Below are 13,582 nucleotides of genomic sequence, written 5' to 3' on the forward strand. Positions count from 1 at the left end.
AGCTTGTCAGGAGGGGCAGTCTTGGCGTTTGTGCCGTGATTAACAGCGAAGGCAAGACTTAATTGTGTTCGCCTGTGTAGCCGCCTGTGTTTAGCGAACTTCTTACGTGGCGTGGAAGGTTGCTTACCCGGCTTGGTTAGCGCATGCCGCCGGTGCGGAATGGGGAGATCGCAAACAAGAGACACTCTCCCTTTCCTAGCATTTAATCCCGACTTGCGGGGTCTGCTGGTTAACCAGATGTGGCATGTTAGTTTGAAGGGGAGGCCGGATCCCTTTCCTGTCGCCACCCCGTACCCCCCAGGAAGAAGGTAGTGTACCCCAACTGTGTGCGGCTAGTGTAATCCATGGAATAGTGCCAATGTGTTCAGATGTCTGCGAGCCGTGTAACTGAGGCGGAATGTGGGGACCAGCCCGGTATTTACCTAACGGGATGTGGAAAACCGTCTAAAAACCACATCCAGGCTGGCCTGTACACCGGCCATCATCGTTAATCCGCTGGGCGGATTCGGTCCAGGGCCGGCGCGCCTCCCCGAGTCCAGGAAGCAGCGCGTTAGCGCTCTCGGCTACCCTGGCAGGTCATCGCAAGCAAGGGACGGAACCAGACAAATAGCTGGCTACTCAAATGTTCGAACCGACAAGGCACCAGAATCGTACTGATCTAGTATTTGCACTACACGTTGAAATAATGGATCAAACTGTTTCAAAATAATAGATAAGGAAGTTTCAAGATGGCATCACACAACATGAAATCTGAATATAAAGCATCACAAGCACATTTGAATTTGCATTTCCTTGTCATACCCAGCGAATCTGTTACCCATTCGCGATAAGATTGTTTTGAACGTTTATTGCAGTTAAAGAATTGATATCTATCTGCTACCACATTCAGTTATTTGTCACAATAGTGTGTTAGAGCGTCTACCACTGCGTCATAAACAAGTTCACTCGTAGTGGCGTTAGGAAAGAGTTTTTGAATTAATCTGAATACTGCACTTCCTAGCGTGGATAATAGATAAGAAAGTTTCACAGTACCTGGAACGTTGTGAGCTAGCATATGGACATCGAACTGGTGCAGCCACTCGAGCCATTCCTCGTCTTGGTCACGAAACTGTCGTAAAGGTGGTATAGCAGCAGCAGAGGGCGGTGCTTGTTCGGTCGAGCGTGCAGCGTTGGTGAGTAGCTGCTACACTGTGCTGAGTAGTGCTGAGATCTGCTGCGTGTGAAACTGAAACCCTGAGGGGGAAGCGTGGGCTGATCAAGAGTTCTCAGACTCTTTGCGGCCTTCTACCGACTTGCACGTCTTCCTCTTCATACTGTGTTTATCTTTGCCCATTATGACACATACAGCGTCAACACAACTTCGCTTATCGCTGTTAAAACAGCAACATAGCAAATTTGCTGAGTCACTGGCCAAACAAACCTCTCGGCATAGAAGAGCAGAGTGCTTGATACACATTACTCGCCACCACTGCCCGTGTGGGACTGTGCCATGCTTGACGAGTGGTACAGGTCCAGCATTTGTGCCTATGCTCTTCCACCTCCATTGTTGATTCCAGATGTTTGCCCACAGTCTGCTCCCGATAGCAGCCTGATTAGACATCCTATGTGGGCTGGCATCTGCTGCAGTTCCAGCAGTGTTCTCTGCTGTCTGCACCCACTAGAATCGTTCTTAGGCGTTCCCCCTGTGGTTCAGTGCACCAGGTCAAGTGCTGGTGTCTCATCTTTGGTCCAATGCAGCCTCTGTGCACTGGCATTCCATTTTAGATCCAGTGTGGTTCTAAGTGTTTCTTTGCAGTTCATTCCCACTAGAAGCACATTTCAACACTCCATCTTCAGACTGGTGTGCCTGGTGCTCTCTCTAGGCTTCGTTTCCCATGTTCACATCCTCAGTTCTCCTTTTTGTGGAGTTCTGCTGCTGCACCTACTGCATTTAGCAACTCAAGTGGAGGATCCCAGGCTCCACCGAGTTGGTACCCAGTGTCACAATTCATGAGGTTTTCTGTCATCTTTATCTTTACAGACTTTCTTACAATATGTCCCAGTATCTGGGAGTCTGTCGCAAAACCCTCATTTCATCATAGTTCACGGAATGATTGGGTTCCAGATAAGTTTGGCAATGGCTGTTTTAGTTGCCTGTCCTAATCGCACTTGCCTCTGATGTTCTTTACATCTGATGTCCACTATCCTAGTTGTTTGACCAATGTACTACATACCACATTGGCAAGGTATATTATAAATTCCTGGTTTCTGTGGTCCCACATAATCTTTTACATTTCCCAGAAGCCCTCTTATTTTGGTATATGGACGGAAGACACACTTGATATTGTGCTTCCTGAGAATCCTGCTGATTTTGGCAGAAACAGATCCTGCACAGGTCAGATAGACCACAGTCTTTGACTCATCTTACAGTTCTTCTAGATCATGTGGCAGAGTGGCTGGGTGAAGGGCCTTCTGTATCTGTTTGGCTGTGTATCCATTCACTACAGCATGTACATCAGCACTGACACCAGACTGTGTCCCTCTCCCAGACAGGAAAGCATGGTGGCAATGCTGCAGAACATCTCCCTGACCATCCAGGACCACACCTACCCTCACATCCACAATCCCTACCCCTTCAATCCTCCTATCAAATCTAAAGTTCCCATCCCTGATACACCCCATCTCTTCACCAGCATCAACTATCAGTGTTCCGTGACATCCTCCCATGGGACAACCTGAGGGACAGTAAAGTGCTTCCAGTGTTGATTCCCAAAGACTGGGACCACACTGCCTGTTCCTTGGTGGAGTGGATGCAGAACCTCAACCAGAAGAATAAGAATCAGAGGACCTAGGCAGCATACAGTATCACCCTGACAAGCCCCCACTTCAGAATTACTAACTGCTAGCTTGCTAGCAAATATGTGTCTTGTTTTCTTGACAACAGAATCATGTGCAGCCAATCCATTGAGAGGCAACAAGAAAATCTAACCATCAGGTCTATGCAGGAATAGCATTCTCCCAGTGCTTAACCTGCACCATCTGAGGTCTCCATATGACCAGTCATTCCAGTGACTAGTGACTTGACAAGCAAGAATGATCCACATATCTGGCAGAATGCCCAGCATCTCAAGATGTCAACAGATTACTGAGAAAGTCTGAAGAATCACATACTCTGGGCTAACTTAAGGTCACAGATTCATAGTTTAACGAGAAATTTGAATTAGGGTGCAACTGCAGAATTTTTTGCATACACAGAGAAATGGCAGAACTGAGTAAGAATAAACAAGAGATTAAACCATGACAATGATCATGGAAGAAACCTTAAGGCTTTAAGCTTGTAGTTTGGCACTTATCCAGAAAATGATCCAGAATCCTTAACTTTAGTTGAAACTCAAAATGCTTCCATAAATGACCAAAACACATTTTACCTGAAGAATGTGTAATGCCACCAGCCTGAGATCTGCTTCTGAACAATATTAAACAAAGTTAAATGTGAGATTGTGATATCTACTTGCAATGTTTATTGCTTCCACATTAATCTGTTACTTGCATCAGGGTTCATGTTCTACAGTCAAATGTGTGATGTTAGTATAATCACATGATAGTCTCTCTGTCACAAGAGGGGTTCATGTTCTACAATCAAATGTATGATGTTATTATAATCATATGACAATCTCTCTGTCACTTTCAACATAAAACCTGCATTAAAATGTATAGCTACCACTATTTGCTTATGTTACAGTTCTAATAGAATCCATATTCTGTAAAGCTTATAACAGCTTTAAATTTCTACACCTACATATGTACTTTGCAAAACACAGTGAAGTCTATGGTAGAGAGTACTTAGCATGGTACCACATGTCAGGATTCTTTCCATGCCAATTGCATGTGGAGTGCAGGGAAAATGACTGTATGTGCTGTAATTAGTATACTCTTATCCTCATAGTAGCTATTGGAGTAATACATTGGGGGATTCAGAATATCTCCAGCTTCTTCACTTAACACCGGTTCTCCCAACTTTGTAAGAAGGCTTTTGCCACGTAATTGGAATCTATATTTGGGTGTCTGCCATTTGGATTTTCCAACATTTCTGTGATGATCTCCCATGAATCAAACAAATCTGTGACCATGTTTTACTTATGTGACAACTAACAGCCATTAAGTAATTGAAAAATGCCCTTTTCACCATCAGCTGTTTATTTTAAAAACATATTTGTGTATCAGTTTTGGTCATGGGTCATCTTCACAGGACATAATGTGGCAACAGATCAGGTAAAATCATATTTCATGTTCCTTTTAGGCTGATACAGCCTCAAAGCTGTCATAGTGAGAATCCACAATCAATAATCAAATAAACAAAATAAACATTTACAGTAGTAAAGAACACTCTCCACAATGATTAATGTCCTAATTTCCAGTAAAGATGATCCATGACCAAACCTGTCAGAATTTTAGGTTTTTAAAATAAACAACTAATGGTTAAAAATACATTTTTTTCAAATCTATGACCATTCATTCTGCCTTTCTTTTAACACATTAAATATCCCCTGTTAGTCTTAACAGGATTGAGTCTTACATACTGGAGAAATATTCTAAAATGGAATATACAAGGGATTTGCAAATAATCTCCTTTATAGACTGTCTGCATTTTCACAGTATCCTGCCAATGTACCAGTGTCTGCAATCCACCTTATGTATTACTGACCCTGTGAGATCATCCCATCTAATATCCCTTAAACATTGGAGAAAAGAGAGCCACTTGTATGAATATCAAGAGCTCAGATGGACACCCAGTTCTAAGCAACGAGGGGAAAGCAGAAAGGTGGAAGGAATATATAGAGGGTCTATACAAGGCGATGTACTTGAGGACAATATTATGGAAATGGAAGAGGATGTAGATGAAGATGAAATGGGAGATACGATACTGCGTGAAGAGTTTGACAGAGCACTGAAAGACCTGAGTCGAAACAAGGCCCCGGGAGTAAACAACATTCCATTAGAACTACTGACGGCCTTGGGAGAGCCAGTCCTGACAAAACTCTACCATCTGGTGAGCAAGATGTACGAGACAGGTGAAATACCCTCAGACTTCAAGAAGAATACAATAATTCCAATCCCAAAGAAAGCGGGTGTTGACAAATGTGAAAATTACCAAACTATCAATTTAATAAGTCACAGCTGCAAAATACTAACACGAATTATTTACAGACAAATCGAAAAACTGGTAGAAGCCGACCTCAGGGAAGATCAGTTTGGATTCCATAGAAATGTTGGAACACATGAGGCAATACTGACCTTACGACTTATCTTAGAAGAAAGATTAAGGAAAGGCAAACGTACGTTTCTAGCATTTGTAGACTCAGAGAAAGCTTTTGACAATGTTGACTGGAGTACACTCTTTCAAATTCTAAAGGTGGCAGGGATAAAACATAGGGAGCAAAAGGCTATTTACAATTTGTACAGAAACCAGATGGCAGTTATAAGAGTCGAGGGGCATGAAAGGGAACCAGTGGTTGGGAAGGGAGTGAGACAGGCCTCTCCCCAATGTTATTCAATCTGTATATTGAGCAAGCAGTAAAGGAAACAAAAGAAAAATTTGGAGTAGGTATTAAAATCCAAGGAGAAGAAATAAAAACTTTGAGGTTCACCGATGACATTGTAATTCTGTCAGAGACAGCAAAGGACTTGGAAGAGCAGTTGAATGGAATGGACAGTGTCTTGAAAGGAGGATATAAGATGAACATCAACAAAAGCAAAACAAGGATAATGGAATGTAGTCAAATTAAGTCGGGTGATGCTGAGGGAATTAGATTAGGAAATGAGACACTTAAAGTAGTAAAGGAGTTTTGCTATTTGGGGAGCAAAATAACTGATGATGGTCGAAGTAGAGAGGATATAAAATGTAGACTGGCAATGGCAAGGAAAGCGTTTCTGAAGAAGAGAAATTTGTTAACATCGAGTATAGATTTAAGTGTCAGGAAGTCGTTTCTGAAAGTATTTGTATGGAGTGTGGCCATGTATGGAAGTGAAACATGGACAATAAATAGTTTGGACAAGAAGAGAACAGAAGCTTTCAAAACGTGGTGCTACAGAAGAATGCTGAAGATTCGATGGGTAGATCACATAACTAATGAGGAAGTATTGAACAGGATTGGGGAGAAGAGAAGTTTGTGGCCCAACTTGACTAGAAGAAGGGATCGGTTGGTAGGACATGTTCTGAGGCATCAAGGGATCACCAATTTAGTACTGGAGGGCAGCGTGGAGGGTAAAAATCGTAGAGGGAGACCAAGAGATGAATACACTAAGCAGATTCAGAAGGATGTAGGTTGCAGTAGGTACTGGGAGATGAAGGAGCTTGCACAGGATAGATTAGCATGGAGAGCTGCATCAAACCAGTCTCAGGACTGAAGACCACAACAAGAACAACAAACATTTTTACCTCCACTCATATTTGTATGAGTGGATTTTAAATGTGGATTACTGATACTGTAGCCATACGATATTATGTTTTTTGTTTTGTGAAGGGCATACATTTAAAACACTTAGAAATCTTATCGTGGTATGACTGGATATTTGTGCAGCATTTTTCAGATAGTACTTCATTATAGATAACTCCATTATTTGCAAAAAGTTTGAGGTTACTATTAATATTGTCCGTCAGGTCATTACTATACAACATGAACACGGTTCACTGGGACATGTCTACAGTCACTTCTACTTCTGTCAGTGACTCTCCAGTCAAGATAATACACACACCCTCCATATCAAGACACCCCCAATCCAGTCACAAAGTTTGTTACATAGCCTATATCATTGTACTTTTGTTAACAATCATTAGTGTGTCTAACAATTTCTTTTACTCTTAGTAGCGTTTGGAACATTAGTTTTTCAGACAGAAGCACGTATTTTCAAAATTAATTTTGCATTGTAGTGGAGTGTGTGATGTTCTGAAACTTCCTGACAGACTAAATCTGTTTATATGTGATGAAAAGGGACTGGGATGCAGAACCTTTTCTCGCACAGGCAACATTCTTGTGACTGAGCTATGAAGGCACGGTTCATGAAACACACTTACAGCTTGAGTTCTGGCAGTACCTCACAAACTTCAAAGAAGCTCTTTGCATACCATGCTGGTCCCTAATTCCTGTAGGGAAGAATGTTGTGAAGAAATACCTTAATCACAGCCTTGGCGTTATATCCAGAATGAATTATTTCAATCTGCAGGAGAGTTTTGTATACTGTTTTGAAGCATCCTGATGAACTAAAACTGTGTCCCAGGCTTAGACTCAGTCTGTAAACTTACGTTTCATAGTTATTGCTCTTACCAACTGATCAGGGTATGCAGGAGACCTTCTGTGAATCTTCAAAAGCAGGAGAGAGTTGCTGCCAGAGTTGAAGATGTCAGATGAGGCTACAAATCATACATGGATGGCATAGTTAGTAGGCACATTGCTGTGAAAGGCAAGATTCTGGTTTTGAGTCCCAATGTAGGACAAAGTTTCAATCTGTCAGAAATTCTTTGTTCCATTGTAGCTATTTATCTTCCAAAAATTTATGTAAATAAAATTATAACATTGTTATTTTGTTATATCTAATACATTTGTGGTTTCGTGTAATCCATTGGCCCAGAATTATTTGCAGTAGTGTGCCACAAGAGCTATCAGAACACAAAGTAACACCATGTCATGAACCACATTAAACTATTTTTAATTGTACATGAAATGGTTTTGTGAATATAAAGAAAATTATCACACTTAAAATATAAATAACTAAGGTTTAGTCCCCTTGTAATTCTAGGTTTTTATACATTCATTTACCTCTGTGATTTTTCTACATATATATGAAAATAACCAAGCTATCTTGTGGTAGAGATTCCACACTAAACTGTTAAGTACCCAACACTACTGGCCAGGTGCACCATTAGGATAATGTACAGTGAAGTAATTTGGTGTTACACAAGTAGCCTGGTTGATGCCAGATTTACAGAGCTATAATATTAAGCTTGTAATGCTTGATATTTGCACAACCTGTTCAAAACTACTTTTATGTAGCATAAAATGTATCTAATTGCTAACTTGAAACATCAGAATATGAATAAATCTTGACTGGTGATCAATTAAGAAAATATTTCACTGATTGTTATTGAATGTCCATAACTTTCAGCAAAATCTTAGTAAACTTTATAAAGGAATAAAGTAGATCTCTTGCACGTAAGAACCTTTTTAATAAAACTAAGCCAAATATTTTGATAATGTGAAGGCTGCTTCGACCCACACTGATGCAGCAGCAGGAGGCCCTAATTCATGCTATCAGCACAATTTTGTGGCGTGCTGGAGAGAAGACATGCAGCCGAGTTTGCTTACCACAAGATCTTCCCATTGTTGCAGCATCACAGAACTTCTTGCCTGATGGAGTAACTGAAAAGGTAAAAAACCTTTAACAATTACACAATTAGCTAGTATGTTGTGAATGTAGACAGTAGCAAAAGGAAATAAATAATTAGCTTCATCAGCAGCCAATCAGTATCATGTTAGGAAACAAGGAAGAAGAAATATTATTCAGATGCTCTTTGTAGACAAATATTATTTATCATACAATGGGTGGTGATCTCTATTAAAAATATGTAGAGGTGATAGAATGATTAATGGTGTTACACATTTCACTTTCTATAGTAGAAATTCAAATTCACCTGGAAATATTGACACACATTTCTTTGATAAGAAATCACAATTTGCATCATCAACAGGCTATCTCTTGGGGCAGTACTTTTTCCTTTTATAATTCAACTCCAATGACCAAACAGCGATGTGCTGTATAGTCATCTGACTCATATTTATATGGACATGAAAAAGTTGTTTGTCTAGAAAATTGGATAAAGGTGTCTAAAATGTGAAGATGATAAATCTAAAAATTTAAGTTTAATGTCACAAAGAAGTGTATCTGCAGTCAAAACAAGGACGAAAGATTCTGCCTACAAGTCAAAACCAAACTCATATGATATTTGTTAAGATCAGTAACAAGAAAAATTTATTACCTGAAAATCCAACAGACAACTGCTAGACATACTGCAAAGTAAGCAAATTTTACATTTTGAAGCTGCTATTTAACTACCAGATAATAGCGCCAAAAAACTTTCTGTAAGATACATCAGGGGCTACTATGTGCAAAAAATGGTACTATGTATAATTAGGTAAAGATAATGAGGTAAAGCTGTCCTCAACCTGAAGACTGATTTGGAAACAACACTGTCTTATTGGACGTGGTATCCTCTTGTCCTTCTCTGAACTTTGAACTATCTTACTCAACCAGTTATAGGAGAAACTACAGTTTTGTGCCGACTCCAAAACCATAACACAATTTGACATTTTTCACAGTATACAAAAGATTCTTATTATTCTTCTTCTTAATAACAATGTACAGAAGTATAATACACAGAAGAGTCAAAAAGAAAACTGAAGATCTGTCAAATGATGATTAATTTGGTCATCAGAAAGGTATGAACACCAGGGAAGCAGTTCTAATGTTGGAAAAGATATGATCAATGTGCACAGTACTAATACATTACATTAAGCCGCACGCAAAAATGCAACTTTTCAGTGGGTATTATCCCACATTCTCTTGATCACAGAGATAAGAGGGCAAGTGTTTTGGCTAGCCCTTGGCCTAATAACCATTTGTGTACCTGTTGAAAGAATGGGCATGCTGTAGCTATCCTAAAGTACAGGGTCAAAATTTAAACATTATACAAATCCTTTAGCCCAGGTAAATTGAGCAACTTGGTTGTGTCTTTTGCATTAAGTGTGGCCTAAGGTGGACCTTAGGCAGCTGGTAAGGTGCCATTTGTTCACAGGGGGCTTCTGAGAAAATGCAGAAAAACCATGATTTTTGGAAGCAAAAAATGCCAGTTGATGGCCACTTGTATAATTTCTATTCATGATAAATTGTCAAAATTTTTACCATATGTTCTTAAGATGATTTTCTCAGTCAGCTCCAAACCTTTTTTCAATATCAGTATCCATTACTGTCAAAGACACTTTATTTACGCAGAAAATTGCAAAAACTGGTTTTCAGCCATTTTTGCAACATGGACTGAAATTATCTAAATAGCTATAGCAAATGGTCCAAATGTTAACTGCACATTCTTTAGACATTTGTCTAGAAATTCCATTTCCCCATTCATGAAAATCTGTGTCCATTATCAAGATACAATACAAAAACCATGATTTTTGGGTGCCAAAAATACTGATCATGGGGATGGACAATTCTATATTTTTTGTGTGAAATGCACCATAAAGTTTTATTGGTGAAAAAATGCTGACTAAAAACATAGTTTGTTGAGCTGAGAACCTTTTGGTGATCCTAGAATCCTTGCCATGTGTTCACTGTTTGTTAATACTACATTTACACCTCAGATTGGATATCACATGTATATTTTATAACAACAGTAACTTTGAACCTCTGGATCTTGGTAACAGACAGTGACATAAAAAAATTCAAGAATCCCTGAGAAACATCTTAAGAACATATGGCAAAAATTTCAGCAATTTGCCATGAATAGAAATTATAGAATTGGCCATCCCCATGATCAGTATTTTTGGTACCCAAAAATCATGGTTTTTGTGTTGTACCTTGATAATGGACACACATTTTCATGAATGGGGAAATGGAATTTCTAGGCAAATCTCTAAAGAATGTGCAGTTAACATTTGGACCATTTGCTATACTTATTTAGATAATTTCAGTCCATGTTGCAAAAACGGTTAAAAACCAGTTTTTGTGATTTTCTGCATAAATACAGTGTCATTGACAATAATGGGTAGTGATATTGGAAAAAGGTTTGAAGTTGACTGAGAATATCATCTTAAGAACATATGGTAAAAATTTAGACAATTTACCATGAATAGAAATTATATCCAGATATGACAGAAGTTAGCAGTGACAAAAAGGGCTAAAAAGGGTCTTAACATGTCTGAGAAGAATTTAAAATACCCACTAAAAATTATGTCGAACTGGAGAGAGTGCAAATCAGTTGAATATTTATAATAACATTTTTACTCTTTTAAGGTAAAAATCATATGCTTGGCATCTTGGTGAATTGTAGTAGATGAGAAAGGTATCCAGAAAAAATGTGTTAACTGCATACTTATTTGTTGTTTATATGTCTCAAAGTATATAAATAAGCTGTCAAAACTTTACTGACATACAGAACTCATTTTATATTAACCATGATTTGTGGTTGTGCCAAATAGCACCCCTTACCAGAAGGCCTTGAGTTGACACTGTATGTCTTGTGTGGATGCAGTCACTGTAATGCAGCTCCCGCTGTCTGAGGCGAACCAAAATGCAGCCATTATTTTCAAACAAACAGAACCTGGACTCATCCTGAGATACTATCTGATACCATTCCTAATCCCAGTGACGTCTTTCCACACACCATTGCCAACTAGCCTGCTGTAGCAGAGGAAAGGAGGGACCAGCTGAAAAATGTTCCTGTCAGAGCAAAAAACAGGGAATAAGATCCTCTTTAAAATACTATGACAGATAAGTGGGTAACAAGCTGCCTCAATCCTCATTCTCCCTTCCTCACCAAAAATTTTGGCATGCAAACATATTCATGCTTTTTTGTGCTGAAAAAGAGTATCAGAGATAGGGTGATGATGGAAGAAAGAGGAGACAGTGACAATGGGAGAGAAAGGGGGAGGATACAGTGATGGTATGAGAGAGAAAGTCACAGTGAAAGAGAATTAGAGATAGATGGAGAGAGAAGCAGTGGGAGCAAAAAAGAAAGGAGATATTGAGTCAGTAAGAGACAGTGGCAGTAAAAGAGAATGAGAGATGGATGGAGATAAAAGCAATGGGTGCAAAAGAGAGAGGAGACAGTAGAAATGAAAAATAAAGATGAGTGGAGACCATATGTAGGCATGGGAGGGTCTGGACCCTCCCAGACTGGCAAACTTTAACAAACTTGCACTTATAGGAGAGGGTGCATTTTGGACCGAAATTTTAAACACTTGAATGTAGTGGAAAAAATAAGCTGGACCTCCCCCCCACCCCCCCCCCCCCCCACCCCCCCTCCGATCCCGCACAATTTCTGAGCTGCTGAGGCATGGTGGAGACAGTAGGAGTGGGAAAGAAAGACAAAAGGAGATAGTGCAAGTGAGAGAGGAGACAGTGGCCGCAGAACGTAATGTAAATCAATGGGAGAGATGTGAAATATGAAGGCTTAACTACAAAGAGAGACAGGGTATGGGGATTTAGAATGTTCTGTGTTAAAAGAGTGTGAATACGTTCACATGCCAAATTTTTGGTGAGGAAGAAGGAATGAGGATTGAGACAGCTGGCTCCCCACTTTTCTGTCAGAGTCTTTTAAAGAGGAGCAGATTCCTCTTTTTTTGTTCTCCAACAGGAGCATTCTTGAACTCGTATACAATACACACAGGAACCAAGATGGAACATTAAGAATGGAAGACCAAGAACAAAGTACTCTGGAAAGGGTGTAAGACAGGGATGTAGTCTTTTGCCCCTACTATTCAATCTGTACATTGAAGAAGCAATAACTGAAATAAAAGCAGATTAGTACAGGCAAGGAGAGCATTCATGACCAAGAGATGTCTTCTACTATCAAACAATGGTTGTAATATGAAGAAGTACTTTCCGAGATTCTACTTTAGATCACAGTATTGTAACGTAGTGAATCATGGACTCTGGGAAAACCAGAAAAGAAGAGAATGGAAGTGTATCAAATGTGGTGTTACAGAAGGACATAGAAAACTTGGGGGAGTGATAAGATAAGGAGGGAGGTGATTCTCCACAGAAATGTCATTGAAAGCAACACAGAAAATACTGAAAAGAAGAAGAGACAGGATGATAGGTCACATGTCAAGACATCAGGGAATAACGTCCACAGTACTAGAAGGAGCTGTAAAGGGTAAAAACTGTAGAGGAAGACCAACTGGAATACATTCACAAAAAAAAAAAATTAATTAAGGATGTAGAGTGCAAGTGCCACTCTAAGTTGCAGAGGTTGGTACAAAAGAAAAATTCATGGTGTCTGCATCAAACCAGTCAGAAGATTGATGACCCCAAAGAGAAACAGAAGTGTGGGTGATCTTTAAGGGATTTCCATCCAACATATACTTAAAATACTCTGGTGTGCAAAACCTGAGGACAAAAGTAACTTTCACATGATATGTCACTGGCAAGTAATACAGCTCAGTGAAACTTTGACCATACATAGAAATAACTGCTTCAGCATGGTACAGAAGGTAACTGAAAGAAATGTTAAATGAAATGTGGAAGAATGACACTTTTACTCAATGACATTAATCACAATGAAGTCGCCAGGATTTATGATGGCCCCTGGACATTATGAAAGGTGAGACATGGTTCTTAAAAGGTTGGTAAGGAGTTCTTGTGGTAGGACATTCCATTCCTCCACCAGCATCATTGATCACTGCTGGATGTTCATTGGTGAATGTGAACATGCTGCAGTAGACTTCCCAACACATCCCACATGTGCTCAATGGGAGTTAAGTCATGGGATCAGGTGGCCCAGTTCATTTCAAGAGCTCCTCCACATGTGCAATTCAATGTGGTCATGCCT

The 13,582-nt window shown here is 39.7% G+C and overlaps 1 protein-coding gene across 1 annotated transcript in view; it reads left to right on the forward strand.

The window, feature by feature from the left end:
- The window catches only part of LOC124776410 (inactive ubiquitin carboxyl-terminal hydrolase MINDY-4B), a 320,724-nt gene that overhangs the window by 278,096 nt on the left and 29,046 nt on the right, over positions 1–13,582 (forward strand). The window contains exon 4 of the mRNA XM_047251395.1: positions 8,239–8,404. Within this exon, the coding sequence (XP_047107351.1) occupies positions 8,239–8,404 (166 nt within the window). The remainder of the gene's footprint in view (positions 1–8,238; positions 8,405–13,582) is intronic.

Source organism: Schistocerca piceifrons, chromosome 2 (assembly GCF_021461385.2).
Source record: "Schistocerca piceifrons isolate TAMUIC-IGC-003096 chromosome 2, iqSchPice1.1, whole genome shotgun sequence".
Lineage (NCBI taxonomy): Eukaryota > Metazoa > Arthropoda > Insecta > Orthoptera > Acrididae > Schistocerca > Schistocerca piceifrons.